The sequence below is a fragment of the Cajanus cajan genome, chromosome 10 (genome assembly GCF_000230855.2).
Source record: "Cajanus cajan strain Asha chromosome 10, NIPB_CcT2T_4, whole genome shotgun sequence".
NCBI classification, from domain to species: domain Eukaryota; kingdom Viridiplantae; phylum Streptophyta; class Magnoliopsida; order Fabales; family Fabaceae; genus Cajanus; species Cajanus cajan.
This window is the reverse complement of record NC_138526.1, coordinates 26,438,482-26,463,966: the sequence shown is the minus strand read 5'-3', so window position 1 is coordinate 26,463,966 and position 25,485 is coordinate 26,438,482. Positions and strand designations below refer to the sequence as shown.

General features: G+C 40.6%; 1 protein-coding gene across 12 annotated transcripts in view; it reads right to left on the bottom strand.

Annotated features, from left to right (window-relative positions):
* The window catches only part of LOC109815482 (uncharacterized), a 52,210-nt gene that overhangs the window by 23,765 nt on the left and 2,960 nt on the right, over window positions 1-25,485 (bottom strand). For 2 of the 12 annotated variants that reach the window (XM_083065040.1, XM_083065033.1), the window contains 3 exons: window positions 24,865-24,941; window positions 24,521-24,576; window positions 16,366-16,648 (listed from right to left, as the gene is read on the bottom strand). In XM_083065040.1, coding sequence (XP_082921166.1) covers window positions 16,617-16,648; window positions 24,521-24,576; window positions 24,865-24,941 — 165 coding nt within the window. In that variant the 3' untranslated portion in view covers window positions 16,366-16,616. Of the gene's footprint in view, window positions 1-16,365; window positions 16,649-21,994; window positions 22,253-22,376; window positions 22,788-24,436; window positions 24,577-24,864; window positions 24,942-25,485 lie in introns of those variants that run through there. The other 10 variants (XM_083065039.1, XM_083065032.1, XR_014429990.1 and 7 more) reach the window with 8 other exon arrangements.

The following is a 25,485-nucleotide window of genomic DNA, read 5'->3' as shown; positions in this document are numbered from 1 at the left end:
CGACGCTGGGTGGGTCACTTTCGATTCGACGGCGCCCGACGTGAGCAAGAATCCTCTACCGCAGCAGGAGTAGAGAGAAGGGCAAGCCATGATAGGGCCCCTCCACATTTTTTCTTTTAGGGACTCATGATCAGTACCCGAGATCATGAGGACCTTTTCATGTAAATAAAGGGTTTTGTACAGTTTTACACTCATATATCAATAAAAAGGCATTTTTCACACATTATTCTCTCATTTTGTTCTATTCTCTCTCTCTCATTAATATTAATAAACTCTAAACCTAAACAGAACCAATAAATAATTATGTCTGTGATTGCTCGCTCTGACCGGGATCCGAAAGCTGAGGGTGAATGGGTTGAGTTGGACAGTGATGAGGAGACCATCTCTCCGGATCTGCAAAGACTGCTAGATCAAGAAGCTCGTCTACTCCAACCGAATCAAGAAGAATTGGGGACCGTGAATTTGGGACAGGGTCAAGAATTGAAAGAGGTCAAAATTGGGACCCGTATCAGTGATGGAATAAAAACGCAATTGATTCAATTGTTGAGGGAATACAAGGACGTATTTGCATGGTCGTACCACGATATGCCCGGTTTGGACTCCAACATCGTTGAACACAAGTTGCCCTTAAAAGAGGGGTTTCGACCCATTAAGCAAAAGCTTCGACGAATCAAGCCCGAATGGTCGTTAAAGATTAAGGAGGAGGTAGAAAAACAATTGGACGCGGGATTCTTGGTTGTATCCCAGTATCCTGAATGGCTGGCCAACATTGTGCCAGTCGTTAAAAAGAATGGGAAGGTTAGAGTGTGTGTTGATTATAGGGATTTGAATCGTGCCAGTCCAAAGGACGATTTTCCCTTGCCCCACATCGATACACTTGTGGATCACACCGCCACAAACACACTCTATTCCTTTATGGATGGATACTCGGGATATAATCAAATCAAGATGAATATAGAAGACCGCGAGAAAACTTCTTTCATTACGCCCTGGGGAACTTTCTGCTACAGGGTGATGCCTTTTGGACTTAAAAATGCGGGTGCCACCTACCAACGAGCGATGGTGACGCTATTCCACGATATGATCCACAAAGAAATTGAAGTATACGTGGATGACATGATCGCAAAGTCAAAAGACGAGATGGACCACATCCAATATTTGAGAAAATTATTCAATCGGCTTCGTAAGTATCAGCTTAAGCTAAACCCGGCTAAGTGTACTTTCGGAGTTCGGTCGGGTAAGCTTCTTGGGTTCATCGTCAGTGAAAAAGGCATAGAGGTGGACCCCGATAAAGTAAAGGCAATAATGGAAATGCCTCCTCCTAAAACTGAGAAAGAAATTAGAGGATTCCTCGGCAGGGTGAACTACGTCGCAAGGTTCATCGCACAATTGACTGACACGTGCAAACCAATATTCAAGCTGTTGCGCAAGAATCATTCCGAAACTTGGGATGAGAATTGTCAACGAGCTTTTGACAAGGTCAAACAGTGCTTGGCCAATCCACCAATATTGGTGCCACCTGTCGAGGGAAGGCCATTAATCCTCTATCTGACAGTGCTTGATGAGTCCATGGGAGCCGTGCTAGGGCAACAGGACGAAACTGGAAAGAAAGAACAAGCCATCTACTACCTGAGCAAAAAGTTCCTTGATTATGAAACCCGCTACACGCCATTAGAAAAGACTTGCTGTGCGTTAGCGTGGGCAACACAAAGGCTCAGGCAGTACATGATAAGGCATACTACTTGGTTGGTCTCCAAAATGGACCCAATTAAGTACGTGTTCGACAAGCCAATAATCACTGGGAAGATCGCCCGATGGCAAGTACAATTATCAGAATTCGACATCATACATGTCACACAAAAAGCCATCAAAGGCAGTACCCTAGCTGATTACCTAGCACATGGGCCGACCAATGATTATCAATCCCTTCAGGATGATTTCCCCGATGAACATATAATGAGTATACAACATGAAGATCCTAAGGATGATACGTGGACCATGTATTTCGATGGAGCCTCCAACATGCTTGGACAGGGGATTGGAACAGTATTAATTTCCCCACAAGGAAAGCATATCCCCTTAACGGCAAGACTCAACTTTGACTGTACAAATAACATGGCCGAATACGAGGCTTGCGCGTTAGGAATCCAAGCAGCAATCAACAATGGTATCCTAAAGCTCAAAGTATTTGGAGATTCGGCTTTAGTCATTCACCAACTGCGAGGTGACTGGGAAGTCCGAAATCCTAAACTGATACCATATGTTGAGCATATCAAAGATTTGACACAATTCTTCCAAAGTGTCATCTTTGAATACATTCCAAGGGAGGAGAATCAGTTTGCTGACGCCCTTGCTACACTATCATCGATGTTCGCCTTGGATAAGGAGCATGAAATGCCCATCATCAATATCCGGCGGCACGATAAGCAAGCGTTCTGCCTACTGATAGATGAAGCTGTTGACGATCATCCATGGTTCCATGACATCAAACAATATCTGTCAAAAGGGGAATATCCTGATATGGCTAGTGATAATGATAAAAAGCATATCCGAAGAAGGGCCATGGGATTTCTGTTGATTGGAGAAACCCTCTACAAAAAGAATTATGACTCGGTCTTGTTGAGATGTATAGACCAAGTCGAAGCTCAAAATGTAATCAAAGAAATACATGAGGGGGTTTTCGGTACCCATATTCCCGGGCCTGCAATGGCTAAGAAAATCCTCAGAGCAGGATATTATTGGTCGACCATTGAAAGGGATTGTTACCAATACATCCGGAAATGCCACAAATGTCAAGCATATGCCGACAACATTCATGTCCCACCAACGCCACTCAATGTTTTGGCTTCACCATGGCCATTCGCAATGTGGGGCATGGATGTTATTGGACCCATCGAGCCAAAAGCATCCAACGGACATAGGTTCATCCTTGTGGCCATTGACTATTTCACTAAATGGGTAGAAGCGGCATCGTATGCTCATGTGACCCGAAAGGTGGTAACATCTTTCATAAGGAAGAACATCATATGCAGATACGGTATTCCCGATAAGATCATCACTGATAATGGATCCAATTTGAACAATAAGATGATGGAAGAATTGTGCAAAGAGTTCAAAATTCAGCACCATAACTCTTCCCCATATCGACCAAAGATGAATGGGGCAGTCGAGGCAGCCAATAAGAATATCAAGAAGATAGTACAAAAGATGGTTGTCTCATTCAAAGACTGGCATGAGATGCTACCCTTCGCTCTCCATGGTTATAGGACTTCAGTACGTACATCCACAGGAGCTACTCCATTCTCCCTTGTTTATGGAATGGAGGCAGTTCTGCCGGTTGAAGTCGAGATACCTTCTCTGAGAGTAATCATGGAAGCAAAACTTTCCGAGGCAGAATGGGTTCAAAGTCGATACAACCAATTGAACCTTATCGAAGAAAAACGACTGAACGCTATATGCCATGATCAAGCCTACCAAAGGAAGATCAAAAAGGCTTTTGACAAGAAAGTCCATCCTCGAATCTACCATGAGGGAGAGCTGGTGATGAAAAAATTGCTACCAGCTCAAAAGGACAAAATCGGAAAGTGGGCCCCAAATTACGAAGGACCATATGTGGTGAAGCGAGCCTTCTCTGGAGGAGCATTGATTCTCACAGACATGGACGGAGAAGAACTTCGATACCCAGTCAATGCTGACGTGGTAAAGAAGTATTATGCTTGAAGACGTTGCTTGCATCAGCCCGCTAGGATGAAAACCCAAAAAGGGCATCCTAGGCAAAAGTTAGGGCAAAACAAAAAGCCCGCCAGTACAAGGGTACTAGGCAAAACAAAGGCAAAATTATCCCCGCTAGGACACGTCCTAGGCAAAAATTAGGGGCAAAAGAATAAGATGCAAAAAGTAAAGCAAGCAACGATCACTTGAACCGAAAACCGAAAGGCGGTTCAAGTGATAATCTTTTAGAAGCAAGCGTCTTGCAGTATCTACACTCCTGGCTCAGGCATCTCACCCAAGACGATTAGGGGAACGAGAAGAGCGACAATTACAGATATAATTGTTTAAGCCAAAAATGTATAGCCTACCTTGGCCAGCCTTTCTTCAGAAATTCCTTTTGTAAATCTTTCTGTATAAACATTTGTGAATATCAATAAAATATCCATTTGTTTCTTTTCTCTCTTGACCATGTGATTATGCCTTTGAGTTGGTTTTTCATAAAATTGTACGAAATTCCATTAATAATCGGTCAATAAAAGAAAATTGGAGGGGTTCCTGTAAAATCCATAATCCCCTGCATAAAGGCTCACAAAAATACTCCCTCGCGTCAATGACAGAAAGTCCTCCAAGAAGAAGAGGATAGGGAGAGCCACTCACTTTTCTAAAATAAATGAACAAAAATAAAAATTGTATTGCATTTGTGCATCACATACACTTTAGTTGCACATTCAAAGACCTTATCATGAGGCAACTGCATAAAATAGAAAAATAGAAAAATTGCTTGTGTATGACAGCAGCAAGCAAAATACAAAGATTCAGAAAATCAACAGCATCTCAGAATAATTGAGCCTGGAGAGGCTTGCCGAAAGAATACTCTCAGAATAACTGAGCCTGGAGAGGCTTGCCGAAACAATACTCCTCATCCCCCACATCAAAGAATAACTGAGCCTGGAGAGGCTCGCAGAAATAATACTCCCCAGAGAAACCTCAACTCACGCTCTTGGACTCAAAATCCCCAGCAAGAGTTATCAAAGCAAGATCGACGACATTCCCAATGGAAGCACGATCACCCAAGCAGAATATCCAAGTCAAAGGACTTAAACTTCCTCAGTGAAGATAGCTCTCCAACTCAAGTGTCGAGTGAGGCTAAGCCTGTAGAGGCTTCCTAAATAATACTCTGGGATACATAAGATCCCCAAATCCCCAGTCGCCTACTCAAGAGGCATCCCTGCAGAAGGAGAAAAATAAAAAAATCAATAATCATTCCCCAAGTGGAATCTGGCTCTCAGCCAATCATTGAACGTCAAGCTGATACGCCTAACAGAAGAGGCTAATCAAAATCAACGACAAAATCCCCCAGTGGATAACAGCCTACACAGAGGCAGCAAAATCAGAAAACCAAAAGAGACACCCGAACAAGGATAACCGGGATACTCCACCAACGTCGAAAGGACGTCAGCCAATCATAAGGCACCGCTCACATCAAAAAGAGCATCTTTGTGTCTACACCCCAAAGGAATCAGAAATTCCCCAGTGGGCACCAACTACGCAATGGAAAGTTGGGACACAAGAACCCATGAGTAACTGCACATCCCCTAGACGGATCCCTGCGTTATCCTGCCCCTAGTGGCACAAAATCAAAAAACAACCGTCGAAGCAGCATCGTGGACTGTGGAGACAAAATCATCACGAATCCCTGGAAAGGAGATATTCACGCTACCCCGTCGTCACAAACACGGAGGTATGCAGCTTCCGGCTCGAGCAATGAGCGAAGCTATCTCTGGAAAGGGGGTACTCACCGCTTACCGTTGTCACAAGGATACTTAGCTTCCGGCTCGAACAAAGAGTGAAGTTAAGCCTGGAGAGACGGTACTTACAGCTTCCAGCTTGGGCAACAAGCAAAGCAAGGCCTGGAGAGGCAAAACTCACACTGCTCACCGTCGTCACAAAGGTGCTTGGTTTCCGGCTCGAACAAAGAGCGAGACTAGGCCTGGAGAGGCAAAACTCACACTGCTCACCGTCGTCACAAAGGTACTTAGCTTCCGGCTCAAGCAAAGAGTGAAGCTAAGCCTGGAGAGGCGGTACTCAACCATCAGCGTCATCAGAGCCGCGTTGATGTCCAACTTCCAGCTCGGGCGTCGAGTGAAGTTGACCTTGGAGAAGGTAAACTCAGCTACCGAGGATGTCAGAAGCGCCGAGGTATGCACCCACCTGGAGAGGCTACTCAACATTTTTCCACCGGAAGACGCTACAAGTCAGAAGGTCGGCGCAATACCCGGACAATTGGGTCAACTCCTTTACTTGTCAGCCGATACACCAAAAGGCCGTCCGACTAAGTAAAGGGGGGGCAGCTGTAGACCCCTAAAATTGTCCGGGTCGGAAATAAAGCTTGAAGACTCTCGAAGACTGAAGGATAATCAGCCAGAAGGACTCCTCGAAGGCCCTAGGAGGGTTCTCTGTAGGTCTAGAGGTCTTAGAATAGCTCAAAATAAGGAAGTGGAGGGAAAAAGCCCAATACGGCCGTACTGAACTTAATACGGCCGTATTGAAGCTTCAATACGGCCGCAGCGAAACTCAATACGGCGTATTGAAGTTTTTGAAACTTCAATACGGTCGTACTGAAGTCAATACGACCGTATTGACACTTCAATACAACCGCAGCGAACTCAATACGGGCGTATTGAAATTTCTGAATTTCAATACGACCGTATTGAACTTCAATACGACCGTATTGAAGTTCAAAAATTTCAATACGGCCGTATTGCCCCTGTAGGGCGTATTGCGCCTATTCCCTATAAATATGACGTCAATTGGACGTCATTCCACACTTTTTGACTCAGTTTTGACTCCCTCCTTGAGTATTCTGGGGTTTTTGAGCAGTGTTCTGCCCTAGAAATCTCTCTGGGAGTCGATCCGACGAAGTTCTTGAGCCCCGAGCCATTTTGCTTGAGGATCGAACTTAGTCGAGGGGAAATCTTTTTGATTCCCTTAGTTAAAATTTTGTTCTAGGAGAGCGAGGAGCGGGCTTGTAGAGCGAGGGAACGCCAAAACGCTTCCCAGTTCTTTGCAATATATAAAAGCACGCTTCAAGAGGTTTCCTTTCAATCCTTCCTTTTACTGCTTTCTGTGTGCATATTTAAACTGTCATCATGTAGATAGTCAATTTATAATTGCTTAGAATAAATAGGGGTAATTTAGTAATTTTATACTGTTCTTTTAAAAATAATCTGTCATAGGGAACCCGAAAGGGGCGCCGTGGGGTGCTAACACCTTCCCCACGCGTAACCGACTCCCTTACCCAACTCTGGTTGTAGTGGCCAAAGTTGATTTTTAAATCAATTGCCTTATCCCTTTTTCCAATGTTTTGAGTAAAACATTGGTGGCGACTCCACGAACCCTCCTTTTATGAAAACCACTAATCCATGGAGGGTCCCGCTTGGGATTAATATGGATTAGTGAGCCTTTTAATAAAATTGCTCGTTTGACGAGGTCTCAGTTTGAGAATAAGTCATTCTAGCAATCCACTATTTTTTTAAACAAAATAACGAGTCCAACCATCAATCGCGAATGCCGAAAGCCCGTTTCGGGCCGGTGGCGACACCCAGTTGTGCTATACCTAACGGTGGATCTGGACTTTCAATTGTGTAAGTGACATCATCCGAGTAAACCCGAGTGAGGATTATATATCCTGTTTAGCTATGATCGAGCGGGCGCATTGGGCGTGAAAATGGTTGGGGTGGTTTCAGTAGGATGGGATGTCACTTATACAGCTCTGTTGTTAGGGAGATCTCCCAGGTGTATGCGTGACGATGCATTAGATGATTGATATGCATTGATATCTGTCATGAGATGCATTTATTGCATGATTATTAATATGATGAAGTGTGGTGTTTGACTTCATGATTGGTGGATTATATTTTATGCATGAGTAGTATTGGATAGAGTGTATAGTGTGACTCTATGAACATGATTGATAGTTGGATGATGTGTAGTATAGATTTTATTCTGTACTTGTATGATGGGTTTTGAACTCTAGCTTACCCTTTTGTTTCCATGTGGTGGGACTACGATGATCATACTTGGTATGAGAGTAGGTCAGGACTAGCTTGGACTTGAGGTGACCGCTGCGAGACGGGGAGTTTGATCCTTATATTAGAGTTACCATTTTGGGTAACATTTTTGTCTGTGCTTGATCAGCACTAGAGTCATATTATTTTTGGGATGATTGTATATATTTAGTGTTCTATTTTATAACCAGAAACTTAGTTATTTTCATTCTTATTTATACCTGTATGTATGAGTTATCCAGCTTAATATTTCTCTTAGTTCACTAGCAGTAGTGTGATTCCTCTAAGTGTAGAGACCATGGCGGGTCGTTACACTTTTATGGTATCAGAGCCGGTCGAGTCTTTTGGGATACTTTGTGGGAGTGATCCTTCTAGGTTTTTGTTGTGTCATATCTCTGATATGTGTTAATTTTGGTGAGTTGTAGTGATGAAGTGTTAGTAAAATAATGTTTGAATTCTTTTAGTATGGTGAGGCCTCAGTTTGATCAGATCGCTAGGGCTATGGAGATGATGGCCATGGTGATGCAGCAACAAAGTGCTCACTTTGCTCAGATGAAGGCGGGTAGAGCTGTGGCTGAGGCAGCTAGACCGGTGGTCTCTCAGGATGGGAGAGATTTAGCAGAGTTCAGGAGATGTTAGCCTCCTCAGTTTAATGGGAGATTCAGATCCTAATGTGGCAGATTAGTGGTTGTGTGAGATGGAGAAGATCTTTAGTGTTTTGGGATCTTTTGAGGAGAGGAAGTTGGCCTTTGCAATATGTATATTGGTGGGCGAGACTGAGTACTGGTGGAGAGGCACCAGGTAGATGATGGAGAGTAGAGGTGTGGCTGTAGATTGGGATTGCTTCAAGAGAGTTTTCTTGGAGAAGTATTTCCTAGACAGCGTTAGATACGCTGAGGGGGCTGAGTTCATGAGGCTACATCAAGGGAGCTTGTCTGTTTCTGAGTATGCTATGAGGTTTGAGCAATTGACTCGTTTCTACTCTCAGGCCATAATTGAGACTTGGAGATGTAGAAAGTTTGCAGAAGTGGTTGAGGCATGTGCTGAAGGGGGGTCAGTCCTTATGTCCATAGTGGAGTTTCCTACCTTGGTTGAGAAGGCAAAAACTGTTGAGAGATTGGAGGGTGGTGGTAGCAGTGGTAAGGCTGCTAGAGTTTAGGAGGGATCATCCGGATCTAGGAGGGGAGGTCAGTAGAGAGGACCCTATGACAGGCCTGTTCAGTCTCAGAGGGGTGCTGTTAGTAAGGGACCTCGTCCTACTACTCCTTAGGATGGAGTACAGTCAGTGCAGTGTTACAGATGTGGAGAAATCCACATGGTTAGAGATTGTTCCCATCCGAGGAATGTTTTTTTCAGATGTGGCAGGCTAGGCCACATTTCCAGAGATTGTCAGATTCCATCGACTCCATCTAGAGTGCCTCGAGGCCAGTTAGGCCTACGGTTTCAGGAAGAGTGTTTTCTTTATCAGGTGTAGAGACTTCCACTTTATCAGATTTGGTGAAGAGGAAGGGGAAGGCAGCAGGTGAGGATGTTTTGTTCCTATTTGATTTTGGTGCCACACATTCATTTATTTCTGTTGATTGTGTGGGGAGATTGGGTTGTCAGTGTCTGCATTGCACGTTGATTTGTATGTATCTACTCTGGCTTCAATTTCTTTGGTGACATCGGAGATGTGTGTGAGATGTCCGATAGAGGTGTTTGGTAGGAGGTTTCGAGTGAACTTGATTGTGTTGCTCATGATAGATATTGACATAATCTTAGGGATGGATTCGTTATCTATCCATCACATCCTTATAGATTATGCTCAGAGAGGGTTGGTATTTCCTCAGTGGGAGGATGAGGTGATATTATCAGCGGCTCAAGCTCAGCAGTTGATAAGAGATGGAGCTGAGTGCTTCATGTTGTTTGCCACCTTGAGTGTTGAGACAGAGAGGGTCATCATTGGGATTGAGATTGTTAGTGAGTTTCCTGAGGTTTCCTAGATGATGTGCTGGGATTGCCCCTTATGCTTGATGTTGAGTTTAGCATTGATCTGGTACCAGGTGCAGGACCAGTATCAATGGCTCCTTATAAGAGAGCTTCAGCTAAGTTGGTAGAGTTAAAGAAACAGATCAAGAATTTGTTGGAGAAACAGATGGTGAGACCCAATATTTCTCCTTGGGGTGCCCTGGTACTGTTAGTAAAGAAGGATGGTGGGGCCCGTTTATGTGTTGATTATCGGCAACTAAATAAGTTGACGATAAGGAATAATTATCCACTTCCGAGGATTGATGATTTGAGGGATCAACTGATGGGAGCTTCGATGTTTTTGATGATTGATTTGAGATTCGAATACCATCAGATCAGGGTAAAGGAGAGTGACATACTAAAGACTACTTTCAGGACTAGGTATGGTAACTATGAGTACGTAGTGATGCGTTTCGGTGTCACTAATTGATGGCAAAGGAAGGAGAAGTGATAGATGTTCCTCTCTTTAGCTTCACCAATGCACGGATCTCTTCTTTGGAGATGGAAGACCAAACGTAAGAACACTTTGAATGGAGGATTTCTTTGGATGGAATTAGCCTAAGCTAAGGATGGAAGCATCCAAGCTTAAGCAACAAGAGATTGCTCACTTCAAAAGATAGGAAACTAGGTGAATTTCTAGGGTTTTGAAGGCACTTTCTCTTTCTCTCTTTCTTGGTGACTCTTGAGGAATTTAGCTGAAGAATGGTTCAGAAAATTCAATATATTCAAAAGTGTCTACAAGGTGTTGAAAAGGAGGCATATATAGATCCGAAACTAGGGTTACTTGGCGCCAATGTGAAGGCTTCACATGTGGCGCCAAGATTTGAATTCAAATTCAAATTTGAATTTTGAATTCAAACCTTATCCCACATGTGCATCACCGGTCCCAATGTGCTAAGTATGCATCTAGGTTTCATTTAAGTTGCATTTAGGGTTGAATTTGAGTCACACATGTTCAGCCAAGGTGGCGCCAACCATGTGACTCAAAATGAAACTTAAATGCAATTTAAATTAAACCTAATTTGCCTGATTCACTTAATCTAGTATTCCTCCTTAAATCCTAAACTAATGACCCAAATACAATGGTCAAGAAAATACAATGAATAGGAAAATTACTAGAAAGAAAATGAGCCCAATATTGGGTACCAAAAGCCCAAAGGCTCATGAAGCCCAAAACTAGGCCCAACAAGCCTAAAGCCCAAAATGTTACTCTATGTGGTCCAAAATACAAGACCAAAATATATTTAAACTAAACTAACAAAAACATAAGAAGAATGTTCATAACAAGATAGGCCCATGTGAAGTTTGACTTGGGCCTTTCAAGCCCATCGGGTTCATTGGGCCTTGACTGGCCCAAACCCCCATGTCTAGCCCACTCCTATTGGATCTTTCAAGTTGTCACCTCTTGCCTTCCTAAGCATGATTATAGATATGGTAACTATGAGTACGTAGTGATGCGTTTCGGTGTCACTAATGCTCAAACAGTGTTCATGGATTACATGAACATGATTTTTAGGTCATTCTTGGACAGGTTTGTGGTGGTCTTCATTGATGATATATTGGTGTATTCTAGATCTTTGGAGGATCACCGTGATCATCTGAGGTTGGTTTTAGAGGTGCTGAGGGAGAGGTAGTTGTATGCCAAGCTGTCCTAGTGTGAGTTTTGGTTGTCTGAGGTGAGGTTTGGGGCATGTGATATCGGCAGAGGGGATTGTAGTGGATCCAGCCAAGGTGGAGGCTGTGATTCAGTGGGAGCGTTCGAGGACTGTTACGGAGATTAGGAGTTTTGTTGGGTTAGCGGGTTACTATCAGAGATTCATAGAGGGTTTCTCTCGAATAGTAATTCCTTTGACTTAATTGACTCGGAAGGATCAACCTTTTGTTTGGATGGACGCTTGTGAGCAGAGTTTTCAAGAATTGAAGGGGTGATTGACTACTTCTCTAATTTTGGTGTTACCTGACACTGGTGAGTATTTTGAAGTGTTCTGTGATGCTTCTCACCAGGGGTTGGGCGGTGTGTTGATGTAGGGAGGGAGAGTAGTGACATATGTTTCAAGGCAACTTAAGATTCATGGGAGAAATTATCCTACTCATAATTTGGAGCTTGCAGCTGTGGTGTTTGCCTTGAAGTCGTGGAGGCACTATCTGTATAGTGCGAGATTTAGTGTATTCAGTGATCACAAGAGTTTAAAGTACCTGTTTGATCAGAAGGAGTTGAATATGAGGTAGAGGAGGTGGATAGAATTCCTAAAGGACTTTGATTTCCAGTTGATGTATCATCTTGGGAAGGCGAGTGTGGTAGCAGATGTATTGATTAGGAAATCCATTCATATGTCGGCTATGATGATTAGGGAGTTGGAGCTGATTGAGCAGTTCAGAGATTTGAGACTAAAGGTAGAGGTTGTTCAAGATCACATTAGTTGTGGTATGATCACCATAACTAATGAGTTCTTGAGACAGGTGGGAACTAAGCAATTATAAGATCCATAGTTGTTGAGGATTTTGGGATTGCTTGGTACCGAAAGGGCAGCTGGTTTTGAGCTTAGTGCTGATGGAGATTCCCAAGTAGAAGTGTGATAGTGTCACTAAGGACTTTGTGGTTGGGTTGCCTATGACAGCTAGGAACATTGACTCTATCTGGGTGATTGTTGATAGGTTGACAAAGTGTGCGCACTTTCTTCCTGTCAAGAGGTGGTCCTTGGAGAGGCTTGCACAGTTGTATATTAGAAAGATAGTATAGTTGCATGGAGTGCCTTCTAGTATTATTTTTGACAGAGATCCAAGGTTTACTTCCAGGTTGGCAGACTCTGCATCAGGCTTTGGGGACGAGGTTGAGGTTGAGCTCCGCTTATCATCCACAAATAGATGGTCAGTCGGAGAGGACAATTCAGTCACTGGAGGATCTCTTGAGAGCTTGTGTGTTGGATCATCTGGGTATCTAGGAGGAGGTGTTACCATTGGTAGAGTTCACCTACAATAACAGTTATCACTTGAGTATTGGCATGGCGCCTTTAGAGGCTTTGTATGGCAGGAGGTGTAAGACTCCATTATGTTGGTATCAGGAGGGTGAGTCAGTAGTGGTTGGTCCAGAGTTAGTTCTTTAGACTACTGAGATGGTGAGATAGATTCAGGAAAGGTTGAGGGCTACCCAGAGTCGACAAAAGTCCTAGCTGATAGGAGGAGGAGACCTCCAGAGTTTGAAGAGGGAGAGCATGTGTTTCAGGTTTCACAGTTGAGGAAGTACATCAGAGACCCGAGTCAAGTGGTAGAGATGGATAAGGTGCAAGTTAGAAAGAACTTGACCTATGAAAAGAGACCGGTAGCTGTGGTTGATCACAAGTTGAAGGAGCTTCGTGGCAAGTTTATCAGCTTGATGAAGATTCTTTGGGATGTAGCTACTGGTGAGGCTACCTAGGAGGTGGAGAGTCAGTTCAAGGAATAATATTCATTCCTCTTTTCAGGTAAGCCTATTTTTGGGGACGAACATTCCTGTTTGTTGGGGGGTATTGTAATGTAGTAAGTTATTTCAAAAGGCCCAAAAGCCCAATATGGGTGATTTAGTAGCTCAGAACGGGCCGTTCCCAATCTGGAACGGGTCGTTCCAAACTACTAAATTGACCTGTAAATCGTAGTTGAGAACGGGCCATTCTGGATGGAGTACGGGCCGTTCTGGAAGGAGTACGGGGCATTCTAGAGGGAGTACGAACCGTTCTAGATGGAGAACGGGCCGTTCTGGATGAATCCCAGAACGAGCTATTCTGGTTTCAGAACGGGCCTTTCTACATGTGATTTTTGCACATGATGAAGGGGTGCAGAACGGGCCGTTCTGGATTTGGAATAGGCCATTCTGGCCACTCCTGAACTTCTATAAATAGGGGTTGTGTGGTTGAGGAGAAAGTGATGTTTTTAGAGAGAAGTTTTAGAGAGAAGGACTCTAGGTCTGTGAGCTCCTTTCTCCCCCAAATTTCTCTGTATGATTCTTTTTCTCCTCTAGATCACTAATGCCTTCTGTCTTTTCTTGAAATTCAGATTAGGAAGCCTGCTTTGGGAGGATTGAAGTTTCAGGTTGAGCTTCGGAAGGGAATTCTACTTCTTCTCAGTTATTGGCTATTTTGAGCCAATCTTCAGGTGAGGGAAGCTAGAATGTTTGTTATTTAAGTTGCATGTGAGTTTAGAAACTCAATTGATGCATGAAAGTTGAGGATCCATGGCTGGATCGGAGAATTCGCTCATTTTTCGGGGTTTTGGGAAAAATGGGGTTTTTGGTGAATTTGATGCATCAGATAGGTGCATGTTGATTTTGAGTTTGTTTTGTGTTGTATGGAGCCTATGCATTGTGTTTTTGTGTTTGCATGTGGTTAGATTTTTTAGTTTGGATGAGAGTTTTGAACTCTCTAACTCGGATTAGGCTAGGTGCAGGTTAAGCGCGCCAGGCGTGGAAGAGCTTAGGGCTCTCGGGTTGGATATTGGGCCAGGCGTGATTTGGTTGCGTCAGGCGTGGAGACTCTTAGGAGTCTCTGTCTCAAGGACACTAAGCGTGAGTTAAACGCGCCGGGCGTGGATGAGATTTAGGACTCTCAGGTTGGGATTAGGCTGGGCGAGCTCAGGCTGCGCCGAGCGTGAATATGTTTATGAAAGAAATGATGCTAATGCATGTTAAGTTGAAGTTTTGGATCATGTATGTATGATATATGATGTATGGTGAGGTGTGATTCATCTGTATGCATAGTGATGATATATATGAATGTTTAAATATGATATGGCATGAGTATATGTTCATATGTGTATGATTATTGATCATAATGGTCGGTAGACCATGTAAGATGTATGATGCATTATTGCATGTGATGTCTTATGACATGTGTATGATTGTTGATCATGATGGTGGGCAGACCATGTATAATGTGTGATGCATAATTGCATGTGATGCCTTATGGCATGAGTCTAGCCTAGGACTTGAGGAGAGGAAATATATTTTCGAACTGGAAGACCTCACATACAGTCTATTGAGAGTGGTGCTTGGATAGGCCACTGATATATGAGAGTGATGCTAAGGTAGGCCACTAGTTTTGGGATAGTGGTGCTCGGGTAGGCCACTGGGTTGGGCGAGTCTCCTTTAAGTCCTTAGCCAATGTTGGAGCGGGGTATGAGGTCGAGGGTTATTCTCTTAACCAAGTACTTGGGAAGGTGCGTGGATCCTTGCGGATAGTCGGTGGGCGAACTCCACAATTGACTTGGTTATGCATGCCAAGGTCATGGTAAGCCCGTACCTGTAGACACCCAATTTCGTCCGGGGGCATACAAACAAGGACATAGACCTCTGTTACGAAGGGAAGGAGCTCCCGAAGGATGCCAACGAGACGACAGGACTTCAGAGGGCCCAAAAGCACAAATTAAATATTTTTATGGGCCCGGAACGAGCAGTTCCAAAATCGGAACGGGCCGTTCCAAGGTTCGGAACGGGCCGTTCCGAGGCTCCTAAAAAGCCAAAAAAACCTAATGTGGAACGGGCTGTTCCGAGATTGGAATGGGCCGTTTCAATATTGGAACAGGCCGTTCCAAACTCCTCCAAAAAGGGGTAAAAGCTTATTTGGAACGGGACTGAAACGGGCCGTTCCTAAATCAAGAACGAGCCGTTCCAGACCAATCATGTGTGCTGAATTTGGACCCCAGAACGGGCCGTTCCAGTTTCAGAACGGGTCGTTCCAGGGTCCAAATTAAGGCACAACGGCCATATCCAGAACGGCCGTTGTGCCTTAATTTGGACCTTGGAACGGCCCATTTTGAAACCGGAACGGCCCGTTCCGGGCCATATCCAGAACGGCCGTTCCGATTTTGGAACGGGCCGTTCTGGACCCCCCTTCTGAAGTCTATAAATAGACAGCTGGGGCTCATTTCTCCGGACTCCAAAATTTCGTCCAGACTTTCTATAGCTCGAAATTTCTCTCTTTTTCTCTCTTCCCCTCTCTTTTTGTATTTCTTGAGATTTTTGTGAGGCATTGTAGTGTGAAGGGTTGCCAAAAAGCACCCAAATCTCCATCTTTGAAGATTAATAGAGCTCGTTCAAGAGGTATTCAAATCAATTTTCTTCTCTCTATTTTATTTCTTACATTTGATAAATATTGTTTATAATAAGAGCAATCATGTAGATATTTTAGAGTCAATTGTTAATTTAAATTTTAAATCATGTAAATAATCATCAATAAAAGGGGATATAATATTTAATTTATTATTACTTATCGCATTAACTTCATCATAGGGTACTGATTTAGGGCGTTGTAAGGGTGCTTAATACCTTCCTTACACGTAACCGACCCCCGAACCCAATTCTGGTTATCAAGGCCATTATTGGATCTTTTAAAAATCTTTTCTTTTTCCAATGTTTTGAGTAAAACATTGGTGGCGACTCCATAGAACCTATTTTCAAAACCATTGATTAAGGATTAGTCTGGTGTCCGGGCATTCCTTAATCAATGAGATCTTTAAAATGATGTTTAAACCATTAGTCGCAAGATCGGAAATTTTCGGGTTGCGACAGATGGCGACTCTGCTTGTGACACCCTTATTACCCCAACACATATATAATATAATTTAATTAAGAAGAATAAACTTTCAAAGGGTTCGTAAAAGGGTTCACATAAAACTTCAAAACTGTTTTTTCTTCAATATAAGAAAATGACTGAAAAATAAAACTTGAAAGGTAAAATTTAAGAGTTTACAATTTTAAACACATTTATTACAATACCAAATCCATATAAATATTCTGTCCTAGAAATCCTCTGCCCCGATGTCACATTATTAGAGCATTCCCATAATTTAACTGTTGACTTTCTAGATGCTACTCGTAGCCGGATCTTCTTCACCTAAAATATCCACAATTTATACGGTGAGAAAAGAAAATATCTATATGCAAAGTACATACAAACACATCACAATATAATCTCATCATAATTCATTATTTAATAATATATATATATATATATATATATATATATATATCAATCATTCATCATCTTCACATCTCAATTCACATTTAACATATCTCATTTCACATACATATCTCAATCCATCATAATCCACACCAATTATACAATTTACAACATCATTTCCACATCCATAATTCACACCAATCTTATAATTAACACTATGCCAAGACCTCGCCACATCTGACACAAGTGATACAAGTTAATTGCCTCTCACACCAAACCAGGGTCACGCCCTCCCTATAGCATCACTTACCCAGGGGCCGTGCCATCCCTAGTCATTAAGGAGTACGCTCGTCCCTGAAGCATCACTTACCCAGGGTTCGTATCATCCCTGATCATCCGGGAGTACGCTCGTCCCTGAAACATCAACTACCAGGGTTCGTATCATCCTTGATCCTTTAGTGTGAGGAACCACAATCAAATTACAATCCATACAGTCTCTTGCAATTAACCCTATGTCAGGGCTGCCATAATCGACATAAGTGGTGTGTGTTAACTGTCTTACTCCTCCCACACCATGTTAGGGTCACGCACTCCCTGTAGCACCACTTACCCAGGGGTCGTGCCATCCCTAGTCACTGATGTGAGGCACCACAATCACAATCATAATCACATTCATACAACATCTCATCTCATAATTCAAATTCACATCACGTACACAATTCTACCTCACATACACAACAGATAAGCCCAACAAAATAAGGGTTTACACACCCCTCAAGTAATTCACATCAAGATCATTCATTCTTATCAATCAATACAATGATAACATTCATAAATTAATATTATAAACAATGGAATTATCAATTTAATATAATTCAGCATAAACAGTAAAACCCTTAATTAAAACCTATCTCACAGGCACTTTTCTACAATTTCGTTCTCTCTCCCAGATCATCATTCTTACAAATTATTAGCATATTTATAATCCTCAACACATACCGAATCTAATGGTATAATTAATTCCTCAAACATAAATAATTCAACTTTTCCAAAACCTAGCCTACAGGCACTTTCTATAATTTCGTTCTCTCTCCCAGAGCATTATTTTTACAAATAAATCATATATTCGTACTCCTAAATTCATACAGAATCAAATAATGCCAATAATTTTTCAAACAGAAATAATTATAAAATTGCTCATAATCCTAAGGGTTCTTCTTCTACCCAATTTCCTCATGTAACTCCACATATAAATAATCTCTTTTTCCCCCGTACCTGGATACATAGGAACTCGGGCAGAACCTCCTCTTTTTCCTTAAATAAGGATCGGAACTAAGACTGGAGCAGAACCTCATCCTCTGAGTTCCCCTTGGTCTTCAGAGAGAAGAAGAGGAACGAAAGAGAGAACAGAAGAGAAGAGAGAGTGAGAATGAGAGGTGTGTAGAAATGAGAGGATTTGAGGCCTATTTATAGGATTTTTCGCCCACCTACCACTACGGCCCGTTCCAAAATCGGAATGGCCCGTTCTGGGCCCTTCAAACCTACGTAAATTTTTCAACTGGAACGGCCCGTTCCCAAACCAGAACGGCCCGTTCTCAAACCCAGCAGAACGGCCGGTTCTGCTTCCAGAACGGCCCGTTCTCCAAACCAGAACGGCCCGTTCTCCCTCTGGAATAGCCCGTTCTCCAAACCGGAATGGCCCGTTCTCCCTCCAGAACGACCCGTTCTGCTTCTCAAATTTTGGGCCTTTAACTTATTCCAGAACGGCCCGTTTCACTTTTGAAACGGCTCGTTCTGGGCAACGAATTGGGCCTACGGCCCATTGAAAATTGGGCTGTTACAATACTTCCCTCCTTTATGAAATTTCGTCCTCGAAATTTTTGCAATGGTAGACTCCTCGCTTCTTACTTTCTAATTATTATGCGACCTCACTACCTTATTGATATACAACTCTATCAAAAGATATCTAAGGCCAAAACAAGTAAACTTGGCAAGCCTATCCACTAAAACACAAATAGAATCAACCTCTTAAGCATCTCAGACAAACCTACAATTAAGGCCTATCCACCCATCATCTCACTTCAACAATGGGACGTCTGAGTGCTACAAAATTCCTAAAGACTTCTAGCATACTAAACACAAGTATACAATTTCTCTACTCCTTTCTTCACCTTAGGTCACTTCACTTCCGCCGCGCTATTCAGATACATCCTCCTAAGGTCCCGATACATCTCATTAGCTCCTAAATATATATATATATTAAGAGTACTGTTATGTCCTTCCTCTAAAATCATCTTCCTTAATTCAAGGTTACTATGCACCCAAGTTTGTTCTTGCACCTCAAAACAATGTCGATTTCTACTCATAAATGGTTATCTATACTTCTACCAATCTTCTCCACTTGGTTCTCTAAGAAAGGATCTGACTCCTAGGCTTCTCTAATCTCATCCATTAATTCACTAGTCACTTTTAACACAATAAATTCAATGCTTCTAAGGATAATCTCATACACCAAGCATAAGTCTTTAAATTCTTCAATCAAATCCAACCCTTAAATCATCATAAATGATATACTAGAGGTCATCATAATCAAGGCATCTGCCACAATATTGGTTTTACTTCTGTGATCATCTTTAAAGATTAAGCACCTAAGCGTAAGTTCACTAGGTATACATATCATATCTCTAATTTCACTAGTCCATCTACACCCAAGTCAAACTCTTATTCATCACCTTATCTTATAGCCTCATATCTAGTCACCAAAATTAATCAATTAATTATACGTCTCCAATTTCCTTCAACAATTCACTCGTTACTCAAGTTATACCTAGTTTCATACTACTCGGAGTAATCTCATAAGTCAAACTTAAATCTTTAATTTCAGCCAAAAAGATCCATCTCTCTAATCATAAGAAAAAAATAATGTAGAGGGTTCCTACTCAAAACATCAACCATCACATTGACTTTATGCAAATAACAACTAAGATTGAAATCCTAGTCCACAAAAATCCCAACTATCTCTTTTGTCCCATATTCAAGTCCTTCGGGTCAAACAAAATTTGAGGCTCTAATGATCACTAAATACCTCCAACTTAGAATCATATAGGTAGTGTCTCCAAATCTTAGTGTAAATATCACGATTGCTCACTCAATGTCATGGGTAAGGTAATTCCTCTCATAAATTTTCAATTGCTTAGAAACATAAGTTATTACCCTTCCTCCTTGCATCTATACTACCTCCAAATTCATCTTAGAAGCATCACGGTATACCACATAAGACTTACTAAAATCTGGTAACATTATCCAATCTTTCCTTAAGAGTTTGAAACATACTCTCACATTTATTATCCCATACAAAGGCAGTCTTTCCTAGTCAATCTAGTCAAATAGTAAGCAACCTAGAGAAGTAAGCGACGAAATGCTTTGGGGAGTTGAAAATAAGCATAGGTCCGGGGATCCTCGATATAGGTTAACCTTTTGAACTACTGTTGAATTCATGGGTAGGCAAAAGACAACTTAGTGAACTGAAACATCTTAATAGCTAGAAGAAAAGAAAGCAAAAGCAATTCCTATAGTAGCGACGAGAGAAACGAGAGCAGCCTAAACCGTGAACGGCTATCTTAAAAATTTACTCAATAAATTTCCTATAAACTATCTCAATAAAAATTCTAACCTCACAAATTGACTTTTGATATCTCCCACTTAAGCACAACTTCTACCATAGGTAGATCTATGTTATATCCGCGCAAAAAATTACAAGGCCTAAATCTATCTTGGATATATCTTCAAAATTAACTCTAATATGATGATATCACATCTTAAGGTCAATCTCACTAACACACAACCATTCACTAATTAATCCATAAGGTCATCTATCCTCATATCAACATACATGCATATCATATTAGAATACCTATTTAAACCTTCATATATACATCCTTCCCAATCATATATATAAATCTATCACTATTTTACACCATATAACATGTGCATGAACTTAACTTTACCACATAGCATCATAAAACCTTGAATAACCTTACAATCCACATGACAACACCTCAGAACATCATAACAAAATCATTTTTATCCTTGCATTGCCTAGTAACTCAAAAACATCATGATAGCATACATATCCCATCAATAACTGTCAAGGAAAATGATACCTAGAGAGTTACACTTGTCCAACGATCTCAATCCTATCTCAAAAGAAAGATAAAAGAATAAGCTATCACTTTTATGAAAACATGAGATTCTGAATAGATCCTCTTCTCAGCTAACAATTCAAAAATCACAACAGATATATTTAACGCTTATAACTAGCCTCTGATTACCAAAACAACTATAACTGAAGTTCTAAACCTTCATTTTACCTGATTCCAGTGCCATTGAAAAGATCACATCCAAGACTACAACTTCCATGAAGACCACAAAATTCAAATCTATCAATACGGTACTCCTACTAGCATAACAAAACTACAGTGAAAACATCTTCTACACTAGACAACAATAGTGCACTAACATCCCACAGAATACCTCAACCCTTCCAAACTTACTTCTTTCTACCTTAAACTCATATCCAAGCTTCCAACTACAATCCCTAAACGAAAATAATTCACCTATTCCACAAAAGACTTAGAGCTGAAATCAAATCCTCATGCAACTTAACCCCTAACAAGATTAATATGCAAGCATCAAAACTTAAGGAAATCACCAACACTTTGACCTTTCATCAAGAACACTCAAAGTTCTAATGCTCGACACATAACCTCTTGGATTCAATCATTACCACTATAACTTTCAGAAACGCCACCAATCGTAAACTCTTAATACATTCGATAAGTCAATTTCTTACCCACATCCAAGCTTCCACTAGTTCTAGTTGGTTAGCAAGATACTTCGTCTACTACCACTACTTGCACCTATGCTCGCAATACGAGCGATGCCACCCAACCACTACTTCTTACATAAGCAAGAAGTATCAAACTAATTAAGCAATCATGAGATTAAGAAAGAGCAATCAAAAATATCATCATCAAGTTATATCATGTCTATCAGACAAATCCTGAGAACACAATGCACACAAATAAATAACAATAACATAATCAATCATCACATTAGCACATCAATAAGCTTCACACTCAATGCATTCCATCATTCATCTATTGAACAAGCATAGTAGACTCACAACTCACGGCCGATTGGATCGACCTGCTCTGATACCACTAAATGTGACACCCTTACTACCCCAACACATATATAATATAATTTAATTAAGAAGAATAAACTTTCAAAGGGTTCGTAAAAGGGTTCACATAAAACTTCAAAACTGTTTTTTCTTCAATATAAGAAAATGACTGAAAAATAAAACTTGAAAGGTAAAATTTAAGAGTTTACAATTTTAAACACATTTATTACAATACCAAATCCATATAAATATTCTGTCCTAGAAATCCTCTGCCCTGATGTCACATTATCAGAGCATTCCCATAATTTAACTATTGACCTTCTAGATGCTACTCGTAGCCGGATCTTCTTCACCTAAAATATCCACAATTTATACGGTGAGAAAAGAAAATATCTATATGCAAAGTACATACAAACACATCACAATATAATCTCATCATAATTCATTATTTAATAAAATATATATATATATATATATATATATATATATATATATATATCAATCATTCATCATCTTCACATCTCAATTCACATTTAACATATCTCATTTCACATACATATCTCAATCCATCATAATCCACACCAATTATACAATTTACAACATCATTTCCATATTCATAATTCATGTCAATCTTACAATTAACAATATCATTTCCACATCCATAATTCACACCAATCTTATAATTAACACTATGCCAAGACCTCGCCACATCTGACACAAGTGATACAAGTTAATTGCCTCTCACACCAAACCAGGGTCACGCCCTCCCTGTAGCATCACTTACCCAGGGGCCGTGCCATCCCTAGTCATTAAGGAGTACGCTCGTCCCTGAAGCATCACCTACCCAGGGTTCGTATCATCCCTGATCATCCGGGAGTACGCTCGTCCCTGAAACATCAACTACCAGGGTTCGTATCATCCTTGATCCTTTAGTGTGAGGAACCACAATCAAATTACAATCCATACAGTCTCTTGCAATTAACCCTATGTCAGGGCTGCCATAATCGACATAAATGGTGTGTGTGAACTATCTTACTCCTCCCACACCATGTTAGGGTAACGCACTCCCTGTAGCACCACTTACCCAGGGGCCGTGCCATCCCTAGTCACTGATGTGAGGCACCACAATCACAATCATAATCACATTCATACAACATCTCATCTCATAATTCAAATTCACATCACGTACACAATTCTACCTCACATACACAACAGATAAGCCCAACAAAATAAGGGTTTACACACCCCTCAAGTAATTCACATCAAGATCATTCATTCTTATCAATCAATACAATGATAACATTCATAAATTAATATTATAAACAATGGAATTATCAATTTAATATAATTCAGCATAAACAGTAAAACCCTTAATTAAAACCTATCTCCACTACTAGAAAAATTAAAATTAGAGAGGGAACAAATCCGTCACTAATTTTGATAAAATCCGTCACAAATCAATTAGTGACGGAATTTGTGACGGAAATGATTCCGTCACAAAATTTGGCGTCACAAAATATTTAGTGACGGATTATTTTTTCCGTCACAATTAGTGACGGAATTAAGGCATCACAAACAGTATAATTTCCGTCACTAATTTCTAATAATAAATGTTTAGAAATTAATAAAAATCCGTCGCAATTTGTGAGGGATTAAATCCCTCGCAATTTGTGAGGGATTAAATCCGTCACAAACTGTGATGACTTTAATTAAGTAGAATCCGTCACAATTTGCGAGGGATTTAATCCCTCGCAGTTTGTGAGGGATTAAATCCCTCACAAATTGTGAGGGATTAAATCCGTCACAATTTGCGACGGATTTTATCCGTCACTAACTGGGATGAATCCCTCACTAACTGTTAATGACTAAATTTAAGGGAACTATTTGTTTTTAAGAGTCTGGTAATCGATTACCCATTTCTTGTAATCGATTACCCGAGCCTATTATTGAAACAATTTCAATCAAAACAAAAATATCAAGTCTTTTTTATGAAAATGCATGATATCATTTAAAATGAAGATAAAAGAACAATACAGACATCAAGAGGAGTTCCCAAGATTAATGATGTGCTTAATCGGCAAGACAACACATGAAAAATAATGAATGACCTCTATCAGTGTAACTATGACAATAAAGCTTCATTGGAGTATATCCATAGCCATGATACTTTTCATCATTTAGAGATCAAAATCCACAAGGCACACATTTAGGCAAAGAAACCCCTTCAAACAATACACATGAAGCAACCTAATTTTACTAAGCTAGATTGCTTATATAGTGATGACCTTATACCTATCTACCAAACATACAATTAATAGAGGCAACATGTTCCAAATCAAATCATACAAAAATTCAAATACAGGGGAAAAAATAGAAAAGAGAAAACATGTTGTTTACAATTGTCCAATTATACACACACATCTACATTTGTGTATAATATACAAATCCCATGTCGATACAACTATAACTCAAAAGGGATCAAAGTTAGCATGAGAATGCACCTTTGCATCAAATATCAATGCAACAACACTGACTAAAAGACATTCTAAGTATCTTTTCTCCTAGAAAGGAGGCAAAAAAATAAACCATGATTGCATAGTGACAGGGGGGAATATACAAACCTTGCAGGAAGGTCATAGGCATTGGTAACTTTGGCCATCCCTGTTCTACATCCACCCTGACAACAATAAAGATATGTGATATCAATTTTATCATCATATTCATATTTCATTTCCAGAAAGCTACTTTTCCTGGCATGACATTCTATGAATTGTTGAAACACAATAATGATACAATGCTGACATCTTAGCTCAATCTCCCAGCCAAACTATTATCTCTCACAAGAAATCCAAACCTTTATTGAAGATATAGTTAGTAATCACTAAATTAATAATTTCAAATGTTATCAATATGATACATCAAACACATAACAATACATCTTTGCAGAAGCAATTTATAACTATACCAAAGTTGCACATTCTTCTGCAAGACCAGGTCCAGCTGCACATGCAACCCAGGGCTGCTGTGTGCTTCGTCCAAGATCTGAAGACAATAAATAAAGCAAGCTAAGAAATATGAGACTATTAGATCCATTAAATTTATTGGAGGTCTAGTTCTAGCCTGTTATGTAGTATCATTGTATTACATAATCAAAATTGACTACGGTGCAAAATAATTGTAGAAATTGAGAGAATTTATATGTAAATCAATTTCGAATATCACAGTAGCTGCAGGAGAGCAACAAGACAACAAGTAGAAAGAAAAAAATAAGAATCATGGAGATGACGACATCATCACAATAAATTTCTAGGTTTTAATTTTCAGGGAACCTGGAAGCAAAATTGCAATGGGAAAAGTCAAGAAGTATGGTACTACTTCAATACCATGTTGAAACTTTAGGTAGGGAAGGATCAAAAGCTAGATTTGAAATTGATATTGACTTGATGTAATAAAAAAGACAAAGCATTAGCCCCTATTTATTATAAGACTCCTGGTTTTACTAAAATAAGCAAGAGAAATATAATAAAAAGTGGAAACCAATCCTAAGAATGAAGATTAAAGCCATTCACTATCGCATAAAAGAATG